Raw genomic sequence first — 27,295 nt, forward strand, 5'->3', positions numbered from 1 at the left:
ACTGGATATAGACCGGATAATCAACTCAAAATCCAATTTCAACCGACTGTATAAACAGGAGATTCTTATGGAATTGAGATTAGCAAATAAAAAGTTGATCATAATACATTTCAAAGGTACATATATATTAAATGAAATAACTATTGTTTAATTTGTAACAGGCGAGAACATGAAAAATGAAAACATTTTTTTCTGTTATGTACTATTTATGCAGCATATAGAAGATTTTACCTAGATATATTGTGTTGAATGCCATAGCCGAGACGATAAATTAAATTCAATATTGACTATTTCTAATACCCAACAAGATATTTTTGCCTTCACCTTTAAGATTAAGAGCATTTTGCTTAAACGAATAAGTACACGAATTTGGTGTATATATACAACCTTCTCTGGTCCGCCATTTCTCGTAAATGCATTCAGTATGGCTTTCACAGATGTATTTTATTCGAGTTCACTTTATAACTTTGGCATTAATCAGGTTTTGTAATATACTGATTGACTTGGAAAATCACTTTTTAAGTATTAGAAGAAGAATAAAAATTTAAACTCTACTGTTCTGGTTTGACACTCGAAGAAAAAATATGTGAGATGAACGTAATAGTCCGTTTTGAAGAGCTACAATTGTATCTCACCAGACTTAATTAAGTGTTTAGTATAGTCAATATGTGACTGTTATAACATTATTTTTGGATTATCTGGCGTTTGGCCCAAGGTTGATATTTAGTTTTAACGTTCAAGCAATTTTCAGGAGCTTTATTAGGACAAGATTTAAACATGGCCAGGACTTCTTTTCAGGATGTGTTGTCAAGTTCAGTTTATTATTTAACAATTCGCTAGTTTTAGTAATATTAATTTACTTGAAAGGTCACTTTTCAGGTAATGAAAGGAGAGGACGAATATAATTTTTACTGTCTTGACAAAACACATCAAGATATCATATACAAGAATATGATGACCAAGATTGTTCATATGTAATATATATAAACAATTATTCTATGTAAGTCTTGGTTAAAATGAAAAGTTAGTGTCACGAGCGGGATTCGAACCCACGACCTTCGGCTTGGGAGTATGAATCCCGCTTGTGACGCTAAATTTTTCATTTCAACCAAGACCTTAAATAAAAAGAATAATTAACTGAAAGAAGTAATTTGATCAATCAGACCAATGGATTTATAAACAATATTAGCATTTCCCAAAATTACTCTCTGATCTCGCTTACCAATAGAATAGGTAAACTATAACCGCAGGTATTTGGATTTGTTGGTTAATTAAATCTTTGAATTTTTTTTAAAGTTTGCTTCTATTCATTTTTTTATAAAGTTTGCATGAACGAAGTTTACCAGATTCAGATTTAAGTTGACAAAATCTTCCCAAAAGTCAAATAGAAAGGCTAATTGAAAATCGAGATCCCACCAAAGAAGCCAAGACTAATTAGCGTAAATGAACCGCGAGGTGAAATGGCTATTTGACTATCCCGAGACTTTCCTCTTAAGTCCAGAAGGAAGTTTCTCGAGGGAGACGGCGGGTTAATTGACTGGGCCCTCCCAAGCCCGGATAAGTGGACTTTGCCGTCGAGGGGGAAGCCATTTGAGTTAGACAAGAGGGCTCCCGACGTCTCCCTCTTTACCGGGGTAAACACGGAATAAAATAAATAAGTTCGAGCCCTGGTGGGGATGTGGAATTATTTTTTTTTCACTTCTCCACACGTCGTCTACTCACGGATGTGAGGATGACAATGACATTCCGGAAGAAAAGACGCCCGCATGCAACGTGGGAACGGTTTTCAGACCGCTCTCACTCAACTTCCGCTTAAGGGCGTCTGATAAAATCGCGGCTCGAAGAATCGATCAGCCTTCCTATTCAGGCCTGTGAATCTCTTCTGTTTCTCAGAGGAAGAAAATTATAAGAAATAACAATGGTCGGCGGTAGGGGAAAAATGTGATAAACTACAATAATCATAAGTCATAACTTACCCCTTTCCAAAAAAAAACAGCTGCGGATCAAGGAATCCTATAATCACAATATTTCAAAAAACACTTTGGCGACATTATATTAACCTTAATTTTTTTTGTATTTATGCCAATTCTAATATATGATTATTATTTGATCGTGAGATGCGGTCTGGTGTGACGTAGGTTTTAGAAAAACAGTTTCTTTATTGTGCCAACGTTTCGATCTTTATTGAGATCATCTTCAGGGCCTTGTGTTGTCAGCATTTCAACAAAAAAAGTTCTCTGATTGATAGCCGATGCAAGTTTTTTCTCATTGTTGAACTGATATCAACCACATATAGACACCAAGCAAAGGGTATTCTGAAGGACATCGCCACAATGAGAAGAAACTTGCATCGGCTATCAATCACAGAATTTTTTGTTGAAATGCAGACAACACAAGGCCCTGAAGGTGATCTCAATAAAGATCGAAACGTTGGCACGATAAATAAAATGTTTTTCTAAAACTACGTCACACCAGACCGCATCTCACGATCTCCAAATAATCATTGGCTAACGGTCACTAAACGCCACACATTCTAATATGTTTTGTTTGATCACACCGCCCAAGAGTCATCATACCATAAATGTTCTATAGTAAAATGAATTATAAAAAAAATCTATATAAAAATTTTTTAAACTAAATTCCTCCCATATTTTTTTTCAACGATCCAACCATTTGTTTTTATGAATTGGCAAAAAATAACAGCCGAATTGCCAAAATGAAAGTTCTTCTGTTTTACTTGGTTTATAAAATTAAGTTCAAATAAGCTTTGAACGAACGTATTTATTTTTTTCTATCGGTTTTATAACTGAGTATTTCTTTTATTTTTATTTACATTTGAACAATGAGATGTGGGCGACGGGGACGTTTTGACCATAACTGGCTATGAATACTGTAAACTGTATAGAAACCTTGTCTAAAACATTTCAAAATAATAAATAAAGTAGTTTTTATAGCCTTAATATTTGAACTAACAAGGGGATGCGGGATATTATAATTGAAACTTCTGTTCGTGGTGCTTGGAAGAAAAATAACTCGTCGACGAGGGTACTTGCCAATGGGCTTTAGAAGCTAAGACAAAAATAGTTTAAATAATTTAAATATTTTTTTAATAATTTCCTTTCTTTGTTATGCATATATTCCAAGACAAATGAATATCAGTCGATTCGTTTTTTTATGTAGGATAATAAAATAATATGTAAGGTTGTGTTAGCTGAAATGAGATGTAAACTGAGAGGGAAAAAGGTGGCCCCCTCGATGTTTTAGTAAATATTTAAGTCGGTATAATTTTTGTTGTTGTTTATTGGATATTTATAAAGAAAAGTATGATATATAGCTAAAGAAAAAATTAAACTGAATAAAACGATTTTATCAAAAAGGTTGCTAAAATAAAGAAGTACAATTCAGTACGGAGAATTTTTCTCCTCTTGCGTTGATTGCCGCTTGAATTCGACGCGGCATCGATTTTATGAGGTTTTGAAAGTACGTGTGGAATATTTCCATACGCTCCAACAGAGCCATTCTTAAACCTGCAAATTCCCTGGCATCGTTGAACAACTTTTTACTTTTTCTGACACCCCCCAAAGGTGTTCGATAGTGTTTATGTCGGGACTACATACATGCTAGCTATTCCAAACATTGAACTGAAGCCCGTAAACCGAGTAGTCACCAACGCTCCTTGGTGCGTCTATAGGCAAATATCTTGGCAAAACAAAGTGTGATATGCTAAAAAATAATTTATAAATTCTCAATGCAAGGTTCATGACTGTTGGTCTTGGGTAACAATTTAAAGCGAGACGTTACAGACCCACGATTGATCTATAAATATATCGTGTAATACAACTTTTTATAATTTAATTTAATTTAATACTTTTAAAAAATTTTTTAATAATTTTTTTATAAGTTTCCTTCCGCCCGGGCTTATTTATGTTTTATGATTTTATGATGCATTTATCCCCCTCGGAAAGTGATTTTGGTTATTGCTTAGCACAGGAGGGTGTTAAAGTATGCGTAATGCCTTTAAATGCATAATAAAGAATAACCGTTTTCCCAACATCGGATTTTTAACAACCCGTAAAAAAACGCCGTTACCGTCCCCGGAAAATAACGCCTCTGAAGTCGGAGCGTTAATCGCGAAAATAAAATCTCGGCTCATCTCCGAAAACAAAGGACACAAATGGCAAGACAGCTCGGATACGTTTCTGCTGAAGCTGCATAAACGAGTTAGGGAAGACGAGGTAAACAATTATTAAAACCTACCAAGGCCTGTTTTTCCTCGGTTTGTAAACACCGGGATCTAAATTAACAAAAAAATCTACAAAGAAAAATAACCAGAACTAATTTTTCGATTTGGACAAAACTTCAAAAGTTGAAAGTAAATCTTTATTTGTATTATCGTCCGATTTTGTTTGGACGATTCAGAGTAAAATGAGCCGATATGTCGCGTGTTGTCACAATGATCACGAACCGAGGAAAACAGTTTATAAATCGACGTCATATCGTGTAAACTTTTTTTCCCCTCCAAATGTTATTTTTTCACCAAGGAGAGGCAAAAGCTCTGCAATTATAGAATATCTGATAGCCTGAGTAAATCAATCCGACGGTTTTCCTCCAATGTTTGAAACGAGAAAAATTAACACTTTTGTCAAGCGATTTTTCTCGAAATCGAGAGACTTATAATCACACGGATAACCGTATTTCCATAAATGTGGGTGATGAGAGTTCAAAAATTGTCATCGCGTGTGATAGCTGGTGAAATTGTTTATGGTCTTCATCATTAATGACTCACGATGGAAACTAGAGCGAAACCCAGAAGAAAGACCTTTTGAATATTAATTGAAGCTTAATAATTTAGTTATTTTGAAAATATTAAGATAAATAAGAAAAATAATAAAAACTTAAAAAAAATTGTAGGTTGATTGTCCCTGATTAAATTGGATAGATCGCTGACATACAAAACCGATTCTTCTGGTCCATCACCTGGCAAAGAATACTTCAAAACATTGTTTTTTTAAACAAATTAATGAAAAAAGTTCAAAACGAATTACAATTAAAAGGACAAAACTATAATTCAGTAATTCAGTGTTAATTTTGGTAAGCATTTCTTATTAGGGGATTCTTTAACTTCTGGCTAAGTATACAAAACTCGAAAATAGAGCCAAAAAGTTGACATATTTCTGTACCATTTTCTCAAAATCTATTTTGCCAAGTACAGCCAATATTGTTTAGTTTTGTTTTTCTTTGTATATTTCAATTTCGTAGCTAAGGGTTTCTTACAAATAATAAATGGTTAATTTTTGACAATTCAAGTTTACATAAAAATTACCTTTTTCTATGCAACCAAATTTATTTCTCCACCCCCGGATGTTAACAAAAGACATTGTTCGCGAGATAATTATACAAAATTCTTCTCAATGTAGTGAAGAGTTCCGTAGAAAAGTGTACGAAAAAGTGAAAAAATACAACTTGTAAGCGAATTTTCCCGTTGAGGCCGAAGTTACGGCATAAAAACGTTACAACATACCGATTCCGCATGAAGTAGGGGCAGAAGATGTTTAGTTAGAAAGGACTTTTTTGTCCTCACAACATAAAAGTGTTCAAGCAGTGCGTAGGAAAGCAAGGTGCAAGTTCAGGAGGCAAGATTCACCACATATGATTCGCAGCTTTCAAAAATTATTGCTTCATTTTAAGCCCAGTGCTTCACAAGTTTATTTAATAAATTACTAAATACTAATTCTAACTTCTTAACGCTTAAAATTGAAAAAAAAATTTTAAAACTAGGATTTACTTTTTAAATAACGTTTCCAAGGTAGAATGTCCGTGTACATCTCAGCAACAACTAACACAACTAACTATCTAAATAATAATTTGGCATTGAAGAAAACGATTATGGCATAAATATGGTCAATGGCGTTGTTAGTAAAGATAGTTTCAAAATAGTAAAATAATTGATTAGTTTATTTTAGTTATTTAGTTTTAGTTTTGTGTGGTACACATTATTAAATATTGCACGTTGGGCCTTTTTTTACACATATCCATATCAAATTAATTTTTTTTATTCGATAAAGAGCCTAAAAACGGAACATTTAGTTTTATGTCAATTATTATTGGTTAATTAGTCAAAGGAAAATCAGACTATGGATCTGTAAGTTTATTATCGATATTAATATTAAGACAAAAATTTGTACTGAAACAGAGACAAAACACGTAAGACTAGTACAAGTATAACGTTTCTTCTCTGTTAGTGTGAAGTCATTAAACTTAGATGTCCCTGCAGTTGGTGACACGCATATTGAAATCAACGACCAATCTAAAGGATTTACGTTTTATGAAATAAACCACCTAACGTAAGACTTAAAAAATTGACCAAGCGGAGAAGCATGTTAAAACTTCACATTCAAGTTTGGCAAGGTGACATAAAAGTTGCCTTCTTTTTTTGCCCAGAAAAGACGTAGGATTGGTTTTGTCAAGCAGAAGCCAAATTTGTTCTTCCTTTCGCAAAAGGAAATAAAATTATTAGGTGGCTCCTAAAATGCCCTAGTCAAGTCTGAAGAAACTTCAAAATAATCAAAGGCCAATGAAACATTTGGGATTTTTGGGGAGAGCGAAAATCGTCAGATCAGAATCAGTGGATTTTGATACCAAGTCAAATCCTCGTGAAAATACAGGTACATACAACTTCCCTGAGAAAGCCCCTAAGAAAATGTTGAAAAACCCCATGGCTCGACAATCTGTCTAGCCAAATTAGAAGTATTTGGAAATTTCAATAAACAATTGTGCGGATTTGGTGGACGAATCTGTTAAATAAGACAACAGAATCTTTCACATTTTGTAAATATTGGTTCTACTTATAGATTTGTTGTTTACAACCATCCGAATTTCAAGCATTAAACGCTCATCATCATGCTACTACTTAAATGCTACTCTAAAACCTCCTCATTTAAGAATTTTAAAACTTTTTCTAATGTGAGAAATTTGAAAGAAAACAAATGTAAAATTAAACATGGGCGTAACGCATAAATAATAAAGATTTTGATCTACTCCCATGTTAAGCATGTACCTAAGAAATATTTGATATGTAAATCAATCATTGATTTAAAATTATTTTCTTACATTATTTATTAGGATAATATTTAGTTTTGTTGTAATTAACGTCGGTCGCACGTTAAAAATTGAGCTGCATCAAAATCAACTTCTCATTTGTCGCATTGGCAGTTGATCGGCGGGTTCACTCTTAAATTCATTGTCGGGATTATGTTTTTGGTCTATTTTACAATAATTTTTCATGTATGTAATGCTTTAATAATGATAGATATAATTTTATGAAATGGTTTTTATTGTAAAGCCCTGAAGAAGATCGAATAAATGATCGAAAGCTAAGACCACAACTCCGATTCTTGGTCATCGAATCCTTACGTATTAATTCCTTAAACCCCAATGATGCCTCCTATCTAAAGTCTAATTTGGGCGAAAACTAAAGATAAAGAAATTTAGACATCAAATGTTTTTCTTGTTATTTACCAGACAAAGATGTAGATTTACTAGATGTAGAACGAACCCATAAATGCTGTTACCATCTTCTCAATTTTATTTTCACAAACACACACAGATAGATAGATATAGATAGATTTAGAGAGAGAGAGAGAGAGAGAGAGAGAGAGAGAGAGAGAGAGAGAGAGAAAGAGAGAGGAGAGTGAGAGGGTGGATCTCAAAAATAAAAGTCAAAATAGTGGACTGCCAAGAATTGAGAACAACCTGTCCTTTTGTTGCCCTCTAATGGATAGTATGGATTGTATTTTTAACATCGTTTTGCAGACTTTGCAGCTAAAGGTATCAATAAATTTTTAATAATATTTCCCTTTGTGATATTAACATACTCAAGGGCAAGGCTTGAAAAGGGAAATATCCGATTTGTTCGTTGTCTTACGAAGAGTATGTTTGTACGTGTTTGTTTTGCTTGTGTGTTAAAAAATGATATTTTTAAACAGGCTGTATGCTTATTTGCATAGTTAATTAATAGGATGGCTTAATATTTTTTGAATTTTGAAGATCTTAAGAATAAGACTTGGATGATTTTAGCCTTTTGTATCTTCACAATGAACCGTGTTTTCTTGTTTGTTCTCTCTATTTTTTTTTCTTTTTAGAATTAGAGGCAGAAACGCTAACCTGGATGGTGTCCTCGATGAGCCTTTCCATGGCTAAGGTTGACTGGGACTGATTTTACGGCGGACGGCAACGGGCTGCTCGAACGACGAGTCCTTGACTTCAGAACGTTTCTGCTGCATAAGCTGAAATCCCGGACTACCTCAACACTGACGCGTCTTGCTCACCGGGGCTCGGTTTTATTTTGCCGGGTTTTCGATCATTTCCAACCGAGGTGGGGAGAACAGACGATAGAACAATCAGGACTGTTTGTTATTTTCCTTGATCGGAACCTTGGACGACATCTTAGAATTAGAACTATTTGTAAACTTTAATACAAAATTAAAAACATAAGGAAAACATTCATGTCTACCAACATGGACATCCTTACAGTGGACATGAAAAACAAATTAGGACTTACTTCCTATGTTCACTTACTGTAAACAAAGTTAAATCATGCTGTATTCTTCATTAGTGCATATGTTTGTTGTTTTGTTTGTTCATGATGTATTATAAGTACCACCATATGTGGTGTTTAGTGACCGTTAGTTAATGATTATTCGGAGATCATGCTTCCTATGGATATTCATGTAATTGGTAATGGTGGTAATTATGATTATTGGGAGATCTGAGATAAGGTCTGGTGTGATGTATGTATAGGATTTGAAAAAAAATGTACGTTTTTCTAAAACGTACGACACACCAGACCGCATCTCACGATCTCCCAATAATCATAATTACCACCATTACCAATTACATGAATATCCATAGGATATCCATACCTCAAAAAAAATTCCAATCATAATCATATGTTACAATAATAAAATATGGCAAAATCAGGATTTTTCTCCCAACCTACATAAAAGAAAGTAATAATCACATATATTTTGTATTAGTATTATAATTTTTTGAAATTAATGGAAAATTAGCTCTCTGCAGTTATCATTATAGACAACCAACATAAAAATTAAAATTTAATCATGAATGTCTTTTTATAAAAAACCCTATCGATATAATATTATGCAATATTCTTATCTTATTCATGGTATGTTAGTATTTAAACACATGCTTATTCTAGGACAAGACAAAGATAAAAAGTCATGTTCATTCTACCTGCAACATGAATAACGGTAGGATCTTTAAATTATTTATTCTTTGATTTGATCAGGTTCTATCAGTCATTAATTATGGTAACCTAATTATGCTTAGCTCATATGGTTAGCTTATTCATGACGTATAAGGATTATTCTTATCGCATATTAAACACACGCACGCACACTCATAATCTCTCAACAGTAGACTCGCTCGCTATGTTTATGTATCTTTCTCTCTGAATCTCTATCCTCTCTCTCGTTCCCTCCCTCCCTCTCCCTTTCTTTCTCTCTCACTCTCTCTCTCTCTCTCTCTCGCTCTCTCCAGCTATTTCACTCTCTCCTTCCCTCTCTTTCTCTCTCCCATTCACTCATCGACTGTATTTTTCTTTTTCACTGTCTCTCTCTCTCTCTTTCTTTGTCTGTATATCTGTTTATCTCTTTCCCTCTCCCTAATTCCTCTCTTTCTAGCTCTACCACTCTCTTTCTCCCTAGCCCCCTTTCCTTTCTCTCGTTCTCTCTCTCTCTTTCCCTCTCAATTTCTCCCTCTATCTATTTTACTTTCTTCCAATTTCTTTCTCTATTACTAATTATTGTTTGCACCGCATCGCTGGTAGTGCAAATGACCCCTCTGGGTAAGAAAGTCTATTTTTAGAAGTTTCTATTTTATTGCTATGCTTTAATATTTTTTTAAATTGATTAGTGATTAGGTCAATTTTATGTAATCCTGCTCTCTCTCTCTCTCTCTCTCTCTCTCTCTCTCTCTCTCTCTCCCTCTCTCTATCTATTTATTATTTATCTACTATCTTTCTATGTCTAACTCATTCTATGCCTGTTTCTCCTTCTCCTATTTATGCGTGTTTGTGTGAACGCGTATTTATAATTCAGTTATTGGCTGGCCTACAATACTAACAGTAAAAGTGGTACCATAAACTTTTCACTTCAATCTTGATTTTGCCCCTTCTACAAGGAAAATAATAAATAATCACTTTTTGCTGTATTAATTAAAATTAAACTGCCTTAATAACTAATCTGCCTAACGAACAGTTATAAATCATAGTGAAACAATAAACAATAAATACACGTTAAAAATGTTTGATGGTAATAATAAAACAACAATGAATTTGAGCCAAAATCACTGAATCAATAAGAATCTGCATCAAAAAGATAGACTTAGTGGATTACGAGTTTCTGATATCCAAAACGCACATATTAAGAAACAAAAATAAAATAGGTGAAACTAAACATAGTGCGGGGTAATTCGCCAATAAAACGCAACAAAACAGTTGATATATTGGCAAAGAAAGCAACGACCAATTCACGTTTTATCGTCCAACACATAAAATTCACAATTACGCTGGAAGCCTGCAGAAAACATTACGAACAATTGGAAAAAAGAAAGGTTTTATAAATGAAAAGATACTCGATACTAAAAAACAAGCTGGTTGGAATAAGAACAAACGAAGTAAAGCAATATGTGGTACTCACTTCAACCTTCAGAATTAGGAGCTTGTGAGCATTGTGGTAGTAGAAAAACCAGAAACAAGTCAATTTTCTGATCTACTAACATTTTTTCGAGCTTCTTTAATTTGATAGTATGTTTAAGACTATCATTTGCATAATTTTATAACCTTTGAAAGACAAAAAATTTTTATGTTGTAAGCCTATTTAAAAGTTTTATTTCCAGATTTGGTTGAGAATTTAAATAGTTAGATCAGAAAACATCTTTTAGTTTAATCGTAGATGATGATCATAGGTGATTTCTGTAGAGTGAATTTTAATTACTGAAGATGGCGAAAAGTCGAAACGCGTCTGACAGAAAAATCAGCGAGGATAGGCAGACCAAGATAATGATAGTTTATTATCAAGATGGATTTTTCCTACCAATTTCTCATTGTTTTAACGTTTAAAAAAATTCTTACGGGAGATATCAGATTTCAAAACACGTTTAAAGTTAATTGGGTAATGGCATCAAGCTGATTGTCGTATACTTAACAAAAGATGATAGAAAATTAAAAAAAAAAATGGAAGTTTTGTTTAGGGACGGCGATAACCTAATGGTTAATGTGACAACTCTAGACCTCATAGACCCCATGGTCGTGGGTTCGATTCTTCTGTACCTGTATGTATATGTACATAGATGTGCAGACTTGAGCTTATATAAATCCAAATAATTTCATTTTCTCGCTTATAACGACACATACGGGTTCGATACTTCTTCGTGAGCCTTCCCCCAATAGGCTTCGTAGCCTTACTTCTCTGGCTAACATGCAAGATCATAAATAAAAAAGTTTTGCTTAGAAAATTGAGCAAGTTTGTATTTTTATTGCATAAAATGAAATGGCCAAGGTTAATTATATACTTTATTGTTATAATGATGATCTAAAAATTCAAAGTACGGAGAAAAGGAAATGTATAATGTTTAAATGATTGTCCTTGAGCATAAATTGTTAAAGAAAATAATACGTAAATCAGATGTAAAAGTTTAATAATAAATTACTAAAAAGAGCCCTCTTTGCTGATGAGATAGCCATATTGTCAATATGCCAGTGAAGAAGGCCAATCCACATGTTATTGCAGCTATTAAGCAACAGCGTCAGTAATTGATGTAAAATCTGGAGGGTAAAAGTGAACACAGCTAAGCCACAAGTAATCCAATTCACTTATTGTCAAATAAAGCAATTTTATGGCAGGGAGAACCCTTAACACCTACGATATCGGTGGGATATCTAGGGCTACACCTGGAGAAATATATATCAAAACCACTGTAATCGAATGTGAGTACTTAACCATCTCATCGCCAGTAAAACCATCCCTCTCCGTGAGACTCATTTATATAATGATCTGGCAATACGTTTGCACCATTTGGTAATTCGCAAATTAAAAAGAAGCAAACCATTCAGAACCTTATCCCCCGGTTAATAACAAATGCTCCTTGGTATATTCGGAACCAAAGGAAAAAGGATTGGATCTGAAGTTTACACTGTATCCAGGACACTTACAATCGACACCATCAGTCCATCCTGGCGCAGCTCAACCAACTGAAGCAAGAAATTGCCCAGAGCCAACCAACTCCAAGAACACAAAGACGACTAAAAAGGAAGGGACACCGTGTTACATCTCAACCCGACCTTTTGAATTTTTCTTCCTTTTGCCATTTTTCATCCCGCTCGTGGCACTGACTTTTATCTCAACCAAAAACTTAATTAATTGAAAAGATCTTATTTGGTCAATCGGACCACGAAATTTACTGAAGTTGATAAGTTAAAATGAAATATATCTTCACGAAAGCTCTCCGTGGACATTTCATTTGTCGCCGAGAATCAAATAGATTACACGACATTTCGAATGGATCGAAGTCACGAAAGCTCAAGTGGCAAGTGGTAGAGCAGCGGCGTATTTAGCCGAAGGTCGTGGGTTCGAATCCCGCTTGTGACACTGACTTTTTTATCTCAGCCAAAAACTTAATTACTTGTAGTTATATTTTAAAAGTGATCAGATATTTATTGCTGTTAAATAATTATTTATTGAAGGCTATTGTTACCAAATGTATTAAAAATTTCATTAGTAAGGAACGCTGCTGGGGTTTGTCCTCACTACAAGTTTGAAGTCATATTTTATATTTAGTTTACGATTACAACTATATAATTTTTGCAATAAGGTTTAAAAAAGTATAATAAAATAATAGTAACATCGGAAAAATCAGTACTGAAAATGTCAAATAATAAAAAAAATACATTGTTTCAGTTATCATTTTAGGGTTAAAAAATCGCAACAAATAGCAAAATATGATCTAAAATTAATGTTAATGATTCATAAGAATTTATTTTCATCGGACCTTCCATTGAGCGAAAACCTCATCGCGTATCTGGTCTTTTAAAGAGATTCGATTCGTAATTAATTTAAAATTAGACCCGAGTTGAAATCCCCATGCGGGGGCCGAGTCAATTGCATTAAATAATGTTTCCGAACAGGGAATAGCTAATTCAGTTGGTTCTAAAATTACACAATGTTAGCCAGTAAGCGGTTTTAATTCCTTCCATTCGGAATGCTTTTAATAAAACCAGACACGAGATTAATTTGTCCGCTTGTATTAATCCGATTGTCAAAATCGGAAGTTCCGCATGAATCGTAAATATGTTTAGCATAAAACATAAAAAGAAAATTTCATTTTTTAGTGCTTGCAAAATAGAAAACAGAAAAGAACAGTCGTGTTATTCAGGACGTGCGATTTCTCGTACCTTTTCCTCAAACAATTCCGACGGAAATCGATGAATATATTTTTCCTTTCAACAAGCTAAATTCCTTGTTTTTTGTTCGACATCCTGTTTTGACAGACAGATGTGAAGTTTTAAATATAAATTTCCTTTGTTTAAAAATTGAATAAGCAATTGCAAAACATTTTTTTCACAGTCGTCGTTTCAGATGATGCATATACCCAATTCAAAATTAAGCAAAACAGACTCAATGTCTGTTCTAATAGTGTAATTGTTAATTTGACAATACTCATTATGTGTCCGGCATGTGGAGAAAGATTGATTCACTTGTCCCACATAAGTAAAGGGTGAAACTCATTGGCTCTATATAGAGAGGGTGTAGGAGTGCCACCTGACAAGAGAATGAGTATCTGGGTCCCCTGTTCCGATTTTTGAAATAAGCAGGGTTGTTTTATTTTATATAGGCTGATAATTTTGTGTCGTTAGCATGTGCTGAGAGTGAATGTATTTATTGGCGTGAATGTAAAGTGGCCAATGGCGGAATATTGAGTAGCCCATCGACAGTCAATTAGATTAGTTATACGTAGGTGTGGAGCAATATCTCGTACTTTACCACTGTCACTGAGTTCATGGCATGTAAATAGAAAAGAATATATTTAAGAGTGAGTGAGAGTGTGAATGGGTGTGGATCTAGGAATTGCTGAAATGACCTACCTGTTGATAGCTCATGGAGCCCAACATCGGTGTTATTTAATATAATAACAAAGTGTTATTGAATATATTTTAGGGTGAGAAAAAATATTTTCTCTTCGATTCAATGAAAAGTTAACAACCAAGTGTTCAATTGGAAAAATTGCATGCCATTAAACGTTTATACATGAATGCATACCAGTGATAATGCAAATTCGAAAAAAATAAAACCACAGTTTCATTTTCTTACCATTGACAATTGTATAATAGAATGGATCTGGTCCCTTCTACTAACATGAACTCATAAACTAAAGTCATAATTTTTAATATAGTAAGTAAATGTTTATATTTTTTAACCCGGTAAATCATTAGAAATAATTTCAAAGTTCTGATGAGGGGGATACATTCCTTGAAAGAACAGGGTTTTTTTTTTCTTTTAAATTCGTCTTTCCCTATTTTTTTATATACATTTATATTATTAAGGCCAATATTAATCTATATTGCTATGTTTAGAATGTTCAAAAGCGTGAAAAGTTTATTTGCAATGGCTCGGTGGATAAATTCAAATTCCAAATGGATTTAATAAACGAGAAATGGACTTTATGTACAACAGTAAACGAAAGTGTTAACAAGAAACCTGCCTAATGTGGACAAAAAAAACTAACAGCCTGTTTAAATAATCCAAGAAAACGAACTTTAGCAAAATTTGATCCAATTGTAGTCCTTTATCGAAAATAGTCATAAATGAACAAGTAGGTTGGTGGACAGAGTCAAAATGCTAAATGGATATAATCACTGAAAACACATGTCATAAATTTATGATATTGTGAGAGTCCTTCGTGTGGCCTGCGGAATGATTATCCTGTGATTTGGTAGTTATAGATCGTGTTGATCCGCATACCTTCGCTGTGTTAGTGACAAAAACCAGATGAACCTAGTAATAAAATGCAAACCAAAATGATCAGTAACGACCAAGTTATCTATAAGAGAAAGTCAAGTTTTTAAAAACGATTCTGATTTTTAAAAAAACTGTAAAAAATTTCGATTTTTGTATATATATACATGACCTTGATGATATTTGCAACAATTATTTCGTCACAAAAATCGAAATTTTGTACAGTTTTTAAAAAAATTAGAATCGTTTTTGTATTCGTTGCAATTCGTTGCACAGAAAATGTGCTTTATTTACGTTGTCCAGTTTGAAAAGAACGAGCCGCACATGTAATAAAAATACTTGGAATGTAATTCTTATCGAATAAACAATCAGATTGCCAACAAACTTTAAATTTGGCAAAACCTTTATGTCAAGTTGGGTTATTTACATTGTTTAAAGACGATAAAGATTATAGTACCGGCGCTTGATAGACGAAGTCGAAAGATTAAGCAGATATAATTAACAAAAAATGGATTTTATTAAGAGGAGAAAAAGTTGTAAAATGCAACGAGCTCCTGTAAAAATCCTGAGAACGAATTATTTACGAATATGAAGGAAATAAAAACAGCACACTTTCATAGGAACTAAAACGTACGTACGATATTTTATGGATTTGTATCAAGGGGATTACACTATTAATAAACATTCCAGAAACTATAGAACATCAATACAAAAATCATACTAACATTTTTTAGAAGGGTAAATCAAAGCGAGACTTGCTGGACCATAGATCGGATTAGTGGCAAAACCAGGCAATCTGGCATCCAAACAATAAAGACAAGTTTTTAATTGTGATACTTATGAATATATATCAAGTACAAAATACTGTTAATGTTGCATAAATAACTAAACAAAAATTATTCTAACCCTTAGGAAAAAGTCAGAACGAGATCCGTTGAACTATCGATCAGTTTAAGGGTAAAATCCGGTCAAATCTGGAATTCAAAATTATAAAACCAACTTAAAAGTTGTGGTGAATTATAGGCTTATATCAAGCACATAAAACTTTAATTATTGCACAGTCATCCAAACAAAAATTGTAATAACAATTAGGGTAAATAAAAGCGAGTCTTGCTGGATCATAGATCGGTTTAATGGCTAACTCCGTATAATCCAGAATTTAAGACAATAAAGCCAAGTTTTTAATTGCGGTAATTTATAGATTTAACTTGCAACTATAATGAAATTAGTATTGCGTAAAAAATAAACAAAAATCAAGAGCACTTGTGCTAAAACTGAGGGAAGAAGGGAAAACAAACAATATTTTAAAAATACACAAGTCGTACTAACAAAATGTGTTAAATATGTGTAAAGGTGGGAAAAATATTTTTGCCATGGCTTGATGGCTGATGAGAAAAGGTGCCAATTAATTATAATTGATAAGAAATGGGCTTCATTTATAATATTAAACTGATTTTTTTAAAAATTCAATCCAGCTTGGTGTATTTTATCACATAATTGAGATTGTGAAAAACTATTATTTAGGGGTGTGCAAATATATATTTCCCACAGCTTAAAGATCGTTGAAAGGATTCAATGAAGTTAATTAAAAAGTGATTTTGTATCAATAAAAAGAAACTAACTGTTTGTTTATTAGTTAACCTATACCAAACTATAACAAGTGTTTAATTGGTAAAATTATATGACATTAAAGGTCTGTCAATTTGCTATATGCATTTAGAATATTTCTTTGGTTGCGGTGAAAAGTGGGTTAAGTCAAAAATTGTGAAAATCGAGTTAAGAAGGTATGCTATAAACATATATATTCGCATATTAAACACACGCACGCACACTCATAATCTCTCAACAGTAGACTCGCTCGCTATGTTTATGTATCTTTCTCTCTGAATCTCTATCCTCTCTCTCGTTCCCTCCCTCCCTCTCCCTTTCTTTCTCTCTCACTCTCTCTCTCTCTCTCTCTCTCTCTCNGCTAAAGTATATTTAAGAAAGTACGCTAGTGTTGAGAGAATCAGAAAAACAGAAAATGGAAATTTTATCCACCACTTGACTATTTGAGGAAATATTTAAACCTTTAAATAAGATTTCCCGAAAGTTTAGATTTTGGACTTTTCACTGCTATCGCAGATTTAATAGAGGTGGGAAAAATTCAATTCGGCGTGGCTTGGAGGAGGTCAGAAGATCAAATGACTACATGGAAAAAGAAGGTTTTTTTCAAAACACACGACTTTGTGTAGTTGTTTCGTTTAGAATTTTAAAGGGTGTCATATATTTACATCTAAGTCTAGGTGGACGAAGTCAAAATGCCAAATGAATATATCAATAATGGACTTGACTTACAAGAGCAAACGAGGAAAAACAAAAAGAGGTCAGTATGAAAATAGAAGGATTAAAAAAAATTAATATAAGAAAAAACCCATCTTTGCTCTGATAGTAATTTTTAGCGAAAAAATTATGTTTAATTTGGCCGAATGATTTAAGGGTTAAGGGTGAAAAGGAATAGGCCACGGGTTGGTGAAGGATGTTAAAATGTCATATAAATATAATGATAAAATGCTTTACAAAAACAAATCCTTACGAAAAAAACAATCGTTGTGGTAAAAATGGACAAAACAAAAGCGTTGGTTTACCATAAAAAATACCCAACTTCGATTCCTGTTCTTTATACACTAGAGAATAAACAATCGCACATTCTTGAACGAATTGATGTCCGATTGGCAAAATTTTTAAATGAAAGGCTTGTCAAATTGTTTATTTAGAATGCATAAAAGTAAAAAAGTATAAAATGTATAAAAGTAAGAAAAATATATTCGCCATGAGTTGATGAATATCAAAAAATTGTTATGATTAGACAAAAAATGGACTTTTATTTATTAATACAACGCTTCCAATCAGGATGTTAAAAATTGCTATTTAGTACTGTGCTTAAGAGTGTGCAAAATACATGTTTACCACGGCCTAAATATGTTGGTGAAAGGTTAAATGAAATTAATTAAAATTTATTTTTATCAATAAAATCAAGCAAACTTTTTCTTTATTAGAAAACCTATATGAAACTATAACAAAATGGGGTTCAACAAGCGAATCAGACGCTATTAAAGGGTTGTCAATTTACTATATTTAGAATATTTCTGTGGTAGCAGTAAAAAAATCGTAACAGAAATGGAGAAAATCAAGTAAAGTGTATAGGAAGAAAATAGCAAAATCCCTTCAAGAATAATTTTGAGACTATTTATCAGAAAAGATATTCGTAGAAAATTTTATCTGCAACTTGATTGTTTGGGGGAAAATTTGTAAACTTTTAAATGTGAATTTACAGAAAACTCTAATTTTGACTTCAATCTGAGGTTTTTTTAAATGTGGGAAAAATCAATTCGACTTGTAGTAGGTCAAAATATTAAATGTCTAGGTGGATAAAGAAGAAACTAACAGACTGTTTATTTATTAGGAAACAAACTTGCAAGTCCCGGTTCAATTATAAGTTTTAACAAACAGAATAAAACAAGACTAGTATAGAAACAGAAGGATAAAAAAATAGTTTAATTATTAGAAAACACTATATCTCTTTTTGATCTATAATTTTGTAACGAAAAAAATGGTGTTTAATTTAGCAAAATTATGTGCAACGAATGATTTATTTACGGGTTGATGATGAGAATGAACATAACGCTAAAAAAGTTTATAAAAACAAGCCCTATGGGAAAAAATTGTGGTAAAAATGGATGAAACAAAACGAGTTTAGAATAAATAAATGTCCAACTTGGGAAAATCCCGTGGATTGTCAAGTTATTTTATTTAGAATGTATATATGTGAGAAAAGTATATTTGTCAAGGCTTGGTGGGCGATGTTCAAAGAGGTCAAATGGCTATTACAGGGAAATGGATTTTATTTATAAAAGTAAACAAAGTTTTAAAATGAATCGAGAGTATTGTATAAAAGATAAGGACAAGGAAAAACTGTTATTTTTTTAAGGGTGAGATCACATATCCATGACTTTGGAGGAAGAAGACAAAAGTTCAAATGTATATAGTTTATGATAAATTGACATTTTTTATTAGTGCTAAGCATAATTTTAATGTGAAAATAGTGCGATCCTACCCCATCTGTGTCAGTCGTGAATCCAGTTGTTCCAAGGGGTTGAATGATGGAATTTGTCGAAAACTCAATCCCGGCTTACTAGAATTACCTAAGTCCACATCCTAATTGTAAATCGCGTTAGATCCATTAACTCTAAGTGAAAAGGGCCTCCGAGCCGCTATCGGACCGGGGGCCGAGGAGGGACTGGCTATTTCCGGAAGGGGCGGCCCGGGTGAGCCGTCCGTCCTGGGGCCGCGTGATCTCTGTTAATGAAGATGAAGGGCGGCCTTACCTCGTCTCCTTGCTGTTGTGGGTGTTGATACGTGACCTGGCAACTACTGGTGCGGCAAGTAGCGACGGGAGGCCGGCCGAGAAGGGGGCTCGGGCGGGGCCGCCATTGGACGGGGAGGCGGCCAACCAGCAGCCAGCCATGGCCTCCCCGGCAGGCGCCTTGCCTCTCAGTCCGCCAGGACGACTCCCAGACGAACGGTCCTTAAACATCAACCACAGAATCATATTGAACATTTATTTTATTACGGATATCAACGAAAAACGGACAAAAATCAACATACGTAAATATACTATAAATACATCACGCTGTTAATATATTACATTATGTAAAGTACACACTCGTAAGAAGTAAGACGTAGGATAGTTTATGAATTTTTCTCAGGAGCATTACACTATTAGTCAGTATTGCATAAATAACATCGGAATGAAAATTACACTTAGGAAAAAATCTGCACAAAACTTTCTGGGCGAACGATCAACCATGTGCAAAATTGTGGTAATATAGACAATAAAACCAAGTTTAAAATAGTGATGATTTATAGTTTTAAAGCAAGAGCATGTTAGTGGAACTGTAATGAACCAACAAAACAAAAATCGTGCAAGTGGTTAAGTTAAATCGGAGCGAGACTTAAAGAACCATAGATCAGTTTAGTGGTTAAATCCGGACAATTTGGAATTTCAGGCAATTGAACCAAGTTTAAAATTGTGGTAATTTATAGTTTTATATCAAGTACATAACATGGTTTGTATTGTTCGACCAACAAAACAGAGATCCTTCTAACACTAAGGGTATATCATAACGAGATCTCTCACCTATTGTCAAAATCTCGGCAATCTTGAAAATAAAACCCTATTCAGAATGTGGGTATTTATTTATATCAACAACATAATACGGTTTGTAATGTTCGACCGTTGTAATACTTATGGTAAATTAGAACGTGACCCTCCTGACCATCGTTCGTTTTAAAAGCAAAATCCGGATAATCTGGAATTCCATTTAATTGAACCAAGTTTAAAATTGTGGTAATTGATTGTTTAATACCAACTACATAATACTGTTTGTATTGCACCTCCGAAAAAGGAGAAATCGTGCTAGTACATAGGCTAAGCCAGGGCGACACTTGCTGAACTTAATGAACTCTCACATATCGTCCAAACCTCGGTACTCAAAATAATAAAAACAATTTTATATATGTGGGTATTTATTGATGTAAATGAAGAATATAATACGGTTTGTATTGTGAACAACAAAACAGAAATCTTTCCAACGCTTAGGGCAGGGCTTCCCAAACTTTTTGGCCAGCGGACCCTATTCACAGAACAAAATCCAAGGCAAACAAACCCCTCGCATTCGTGTATTTAAACTTAGATGTTTATTGTACATGTACTCAATTAAAGTTTTATAATTTAGCATTAGCCAATCCATTCCTAATTAAGTGATGGAGGGGGATATCACTATGAAAACAAACATTAGATTGGCATACTTAACTTTATTTACAAAATCCGGAACATAAAATCGAAGAGTGAGGTTGTTTTAGCTTACACAATTTGGATATATTGGGGTTAATTTTTGATAGCTGGAGATGGATATCTGGTTTAGCATTTAAACAGCTTCGGTATTTAGTTTTGGTAACTGTGTAAGTAGAAAATTCGGATTCGCCTAGGTAAGTTGTCGAAAATGGAAGAAGAACCATTGCTTTTCAACAAGCTGTTGAAATTTTTTGTTTTCCAGTCGGAGTCAAAAATAGGGTCAGGAATCGGACTAGAAAGTAGATTTCAAGGTGGAGTCTGAAGAACTGTTAATCAGACATTCATATTCCCGTGAAGATAGACTGGTTGGCTTTGTCGAAATTGAAAACGGTTTGACCACCCTTTCATGGTCTTGCAGCATTGTATTGTATCTCAAGATGTTGGGAAGTAGTGCTCAAAGAACATCTAACAACTTCGAAGGTGTTCACATATTTCATCCATCAACGCAAGCTGCAGTTTGCTTTTTTGTAAAAAATCATTTAACACAGAAAAACACTCCAACTCTTCCTTCTCAACAGATTCAACCCAAAACTGGATATTGTTTTGAAGGGGTGAATTTAGTCATTAGCATCGAAAGTTGTGATATTCTCATACGAAGTGATATTCTCATTCATTTTAATGAAAATATCTGATAAATACGACAAAATACATTGCCCTTTCTCATCATTGAAATCGTTGGACAATTTGACATTGTGGACCATTAACAGAGATAAGACTTCTCGTAATCGTTAAAATGCTTTCCCACGAGACAGTAACGTCACTTTTGTGTAGCTAAGCAGGGAATGATGTAGGCTTTCCATATCGACACATAATATTGTGAAAAGTCTTGACTTCAATGGCCGCGACTTGATATAATTAATTATTTGCTCACCGACTCACCCAAAATTTTCTTGAAAGAGGCTGGCATTTGTTTCATAGCTAATGCACAATGACTGCTGCTACATAATAAAAAAACTTTCGTGTTCATTTCCCATTGTTTTTAATTTTATTAGTTAGTTATTTATTAGTTTTTTAATTTGATTTATTCATTCTACGTTAATTTTTGCGATTATTAATTTTTCTCGAAATTCGCCGCGGATCACAGTTTGGGAAGCACGGACTTAGGGTAAATCACAGTGCGACTTGCTAAACTTATGATCGCACACCTATTGTAAAAATCTCGGTACTCTAAATAAAAAAAATATGTAGGTATTTATTGATATATATCAAGAATAATACGGTTTATATTCTTCGACCAACACAACAGAAATCGTTCTAACATTAGGGTAAATTAGGGCGACGCCCACTTGACCATCGTTCGGTTTAATGACAAAATCCGGACAATCTGGAATTCTACTCAATTGAAACAAGTTTATAATTTTTGTTTTTTATAGTTTTATTCAATGTCAAGTACATAATTCTGTTTGTATTGTACAACAACAAAGCAGAAATCGTTCTAGTACTTAGGGTACTGCAGGTCCATCATTTCGACCATTAATGGCAAAATCCGGATAACCTGGAATTCTAGGCAATTGAATCAAGTATATAATTGCGGTAATTTATCAGCGGCATTGCTATTAGTATTGATTGCATAACCTAAAAACAAAAATCGAACTCTTAGGATAAATCAGAGCACAAGACTTGATGTACAATCAACCGTTTAAGAATATAAACCGGTAATTTAGCAATAAAACTGAGCTTATAATAGTGGTCCTTTGGGTAAATCAGAGAGTGACTTGCTGGATCAACGACCGACCACCTAATGGTCAAATACGGGTCACCTGACAACGAAACCATGTTTTTTAATTGGCGCAATTTATGGATTCATATCAAGATCATAATGCTGTCAATATTGCATTACCAAAAAAAAAAAAAAAATCATACGAACAATTAGAGGAAATCAAAGCGAGACGTGCTGGTCGGTTTAATGGCCAAATCCGCGTTCTCTGACAATAACTCCATGTTTATAATTGTGGTAATTTATTGATTTATATCAAAAGCATAATGCTGTTAATACTGCAAAAACAACAAACAAAAATCGTACAAACAATCAGAGAAAATCTAAGCAAGACCAGCTATACCATAGATAGGTTTAATGCAAAATACAACATAACCACGTTTAAAATTGTGGAAAAAATCGTGGTGGACTATTTGGGCTATTCATAGAGTGACTTGCTGAACCAACGACCGATCACCTATTGGCCAAATCTGGATAATCCAAACAATGAAACCAAATTCATAAATTTGGTAATTCTTGGATTTATCTAAACACATAATACTGTTGGCTGTTTAGTTGTTTCTGAGGAAAGATAGATCGGTTTAATGATATAATCTGGCAATAACATTAAGTTTATAATTGTGGTAATTTATGGATTTATATCAAGTACATAATGCTTTAGTATTGCATAATCATAAAAACGAAAATCGTACAACTCTTATGATAAATTAGAATCTGCTGTATCAACGCTCAATTATAAAATGAAATTGTCTAACCCATCTAGGTAATAAAACTGTCAGTAAACGTGACTTTTATTGACCTACGCTGAGTGACAAAAATATTGGCAACCATTAATATTTTTAATTATCTCTTAGACAATCCTCTATCGATAATCTTATAACAATATTTGATGTTGTGCAACATTAAAATTTAAGGTCCTATACCTTCTGACATATCATTTTAAAGGACTTTTTACTCTGAAAAGCGCCACAATCCGATTGGAAGTTAATCAAAAAATACTGGTTCAAAGTTTGGAAAAAACACATAATTTTGTTTGTATGATTTGTTTAATTTTTTCCAAAGATAACTTTTGTTTATTGTATTTTGTTTTGTTTAAAAATAAGGAATTGTTGAAATACTGTCCAATTAGCAAATAAAATAATCCAAAAATCCACGTACCAACCTAAATTTAATGGTTCAAGGTGGAAAGATCGGCTCTGTTTAACCTTGTGGCGCTTATGGAACTGGAGTATTATTCTTCCTCGTTGTTGCAGAGGATCATCATCTAGAAAAATTGGTATATTCTATCTCAAGATTCATTTGGTACAGGTGTACGCAATTTGGAGGTTTTCCACAGATTCAATATTACATTTGTTGTGAACTTTATTTCATCAATTTACAGGATAGTAGAAGTTTTTCTTCAGTATCCCAAATCGACATCTGCCTGTCATAATCAGTGTACGAAGTTCGTAGATAAGATGTGAGCAATACTGCTTAAAATTGTAAGTTCGAAACAAATCTCTAATTTTGTTCTTTAAAAAACCTTTTAATTGCAATCAGCCAAGAAAAATTACAAAGCCTATTGGATAAAATGTCACCAAAATAATAATAATAATGAACATTATTTAAAACTAAATGCGGCAAATCGGCCATCAATAAACCACCTATCACGGGCGTATAAATCCAGATGATGTCACCTTGAGAGGATCCAAAAGGTAACATACCTATGTCAGTTGAACGCCTACGGGACCAATCTAAAGAAATACAAGCAATGATAGAAAAGGTAAAGACGGCATTTACCAAAATGAAAAGGGTACTCTGCAGTCACGAACTTGATCTGAGATTAATGGTAACATTACTCTAATGTTACTTCTTCTCAACTCTGCTATATGGTGTCAAAGCTTGGGTACTAACGGAAGCCTCTGTGAAAAAGCTTGAGGCATTCGAGATAGGGTAGGATATAGAAGGTTGCTAAACATAAGCTGGACCACATCACTAACGTAGAGCATAAATAACAGCAATTATCACAAAAACAAGGCAACTTGATATTTCGGTCATGTTCTACGCAACCCGGATAAATATGAAATGCTTAAGTTTAGTCTGAAAAGAAAAATCGAAAGGAGACTAAGACCTGGTAGGAGAAGAATTTCGTGGCTGAAAAACCTGAGGCAATGGTTCAACCAAAGAACTGGACCCCTCTTTAGAGCTGTTGACAGAGTGCACATAGCGATGATAGTGTCCAACGTCCGTTAACGATAGGGTACATAAAGAGGAAGAAGAAAAAGGAACCCAAAATCTATGTAGTATTTGGTATAGAGGAATTTGAATTATTTGAATTTTCGCAAACATACTACGCATATACATACCATATACTCGATTTCTTGGTGCGCACTCAACTGATCCGCAACTCCTCATATTGCGGGAATCACGAATAAATGTTTTGTGGTTCATTCCAATTTTTTTCTGGGAATGCAACTTTTGTTCCGCATACCGCATAAATACTCTGTTTCAATGTATCGCTTGGAAATCTGTTTATTTGCCATCACTGGCATTTGTCTTGTTAGAGTAGTAAAGTATAGACGGTTTGTTAATACTAATCTAATTATTTTAGGTTAATTAATGCTAAAATGCTCGAATGATTTACTAAGTTCGTATTATTGAACCATGCTTATACTAAACCTTCAAGACATTTGTGTCTTTCCAAGTTGCCATTTGCCACATTATATATTATTTATCGATCGTTTTATTAATTTTGCCAATTGAGTATAGAAAGCACTAACAGGAAACTTACGTATCTTAAGGGTCGGCAGAAAAAATACATGTAGAACGTAATTTAAGCTTAAGTAGATAAGCCTTTGTAAAAACACACTTTCTAATGTATGAATATATTTAATGAATATATTTATACAATTATGGCATAAAGTATGCGTAAATAAGTTGTTTTTAATCAATAAAATTGGAAAAACTATATATAATGGATGTGTCAGTCACACAGGGTTTTTCGGTGATACAATTATCTAAGAAGGTTTTGTTTTCATTTCTCGAGGAAACGTGCCAAAATAAAAATTTCCACTGCTATTACTCATGCGAAAGGAATCGGTTATTTTATTCCATGACACGGCTGTTATCTTTATCGCGTATGTTTAAACGTAGTGCTTTCCCAGCTCAAAATATTTGAATATCTCGCCCTGGAAGACCTGGATGATCGTACACGGGTTTTACATCTAGTACAAGATTGCTAGGAGAAAAATGAATTCCAATGATATACGACAACTGAATAATAAATACCTAATAATTAAAAAAATATTAGACGTTTTCTGTAGTAGCGCTATAAAAGATGAAGTCTTAAGTTTCTTCAAAGAAACAACAAGTATAACCCTTAACCAAAGGCTCAACTGGAGAAATCACATAGGCAGCATTCTACCTGAAAGCTCTACTTACTTAACTTATTGGGCAGAAATTATGCAGCATTTCTGGGGAATAAACCCCAGGATATCGTATTGGTTCTAAAGTACAACGGTCAGACCCCTATTCCTCTAAGGAGCTCTAGTACGGTGGCTGCAAACACTGAACAAGGAGATTCATAACAAGCTACAAAGACTAGTGACAAGATTCTTTAATCTATGCTTTAGTTATTAGTGATTATGTTTTATTAGCGAGAACTACTAATTCCAAACCTAGAGACCAGCAAATTTCAGAAAACGTCCTCCATTTATTATCCTGTTTGTTGGTGTAATTTCTTTTTTAATTACTTTCTTCAAAGATGAAGAAATTGATGGAGGAAAGGAATAAACAGTGGCTGAGGGGTTAGTAAGGTGTAAAATTTAAAAAATAATAAATAAATAAAAAAAGGAAATTTTGAACGAATTTATTAAACTTTTTTAAATTTGGGTACGAAACCGAAATAGTGCAAGTGTTTAGTTAATTACCAACACGACTGCAACATTGATTAAAGAATTATTGCGTTATTATTCTCCAGAATAAAATAATTTTAAGATCCAAAACGTTTTTAGTTATCTATGTGATATCTTGTTAACACTACGGCTACTTTTTCTAATGACGAATACGCTGATGTACATCTTATGTTCAGGGTTTTCCGGGTTTAATGCGACGGCATTGCGTCGAAAATACATTCCGGAGGGTGGAGAACATTTCGAATCAAAAGTAAAAAACGTTTAATAAATCATTCAAAATTTCTTTAAGTTTTTATTTCTTATTATTATTATTCTTTCCATCTTACCAATGATTCAATCACGGTTTTTTTTATTTTCCTTCATCAATTTCTTCATATTTGAAAAAGTAATTAAAAAAGCAATTGCACCACTAAAAAGAATATTAAATGGAATACGTTTTCTGAAATTTGCTGGTCGCTAGGTTTGGAAATAGTAGTATAGAATCACCATAGTAAGTTTTTCAACTTTGAAATTTTTTTTTCAAAGTTCTCGCTACTAAATAGCTTATTTCACGAAGGTTTAAAAGTTTAGTATTGATCACTCTTATTGGAAATTTAACGTAGTTTTCAATGGTATCAACGGATTTGTCCAAAACCTTTTAGTTTTGAAGTTATCATTGTTTATTTGAAGCAAGGTCGTGAAATCTTAAAAAATCAGAAAAAGTAAAATGACTCCAAAACGGTTGAGATTCAGATCATAGTTAATCAGGACTTTCTGG

At 33.5% G+C, this 27,295-nt stretch overlaps 1 protein-coding gene across 4 annotated transcripts in view; it reads right to left on the reverse strand.

The window, feature by feature from the left end:
- Window positions 1-19,489, reverse strand: part of LOC106669185 (single-minded homolog 2) — an 88,323-nt gene extending 68,834 nt beyond the window's left edge. Inside the window, exon 1 of one of the 4 annotated variants that reach the window (XM_014398500.2) lies at window positions 19,400-19,489. Coding sequence is in view for 1 of the 4 variants with exons in the window: in XM_014398496.2 (XP_014253982.1) it covers window positions 8,164-8,193 (30 nt within the window). In the remaining 3 variants the exon portion in view is untranslated. Of the gene's footprint in view, window positions 1-5,785; window positions 5,844-8,163; window positions 8,393-19,128; window positions 19,380-19,399 lie in introns of those variants that run through there. The other 3 variants (XM_014398498.2, XM_014398496.2, XM_014398501.2) reach the window with 3 other exon arrangements.
- Window positions 19,490-27,295: the final 7,806 nt, after the last annotated feature.

Source organism: Cimex lectularius, unplaced genomic scaffold (genome assembly GCF_000648675.2).
Source record: "Cimex lectularius strain Harlan isolate CLEC.00 unplaced genomic scaffold, Clec_2.1 scaffold145, whole genome shotgun sequence".
NCBI classification, from domain to species: domain Eukaryota; kingdom Metazoa; phylum Arthropoda; class Insecta; order Hemiptera; family Cimicidae; genus Cimex; species Cimex lectularius.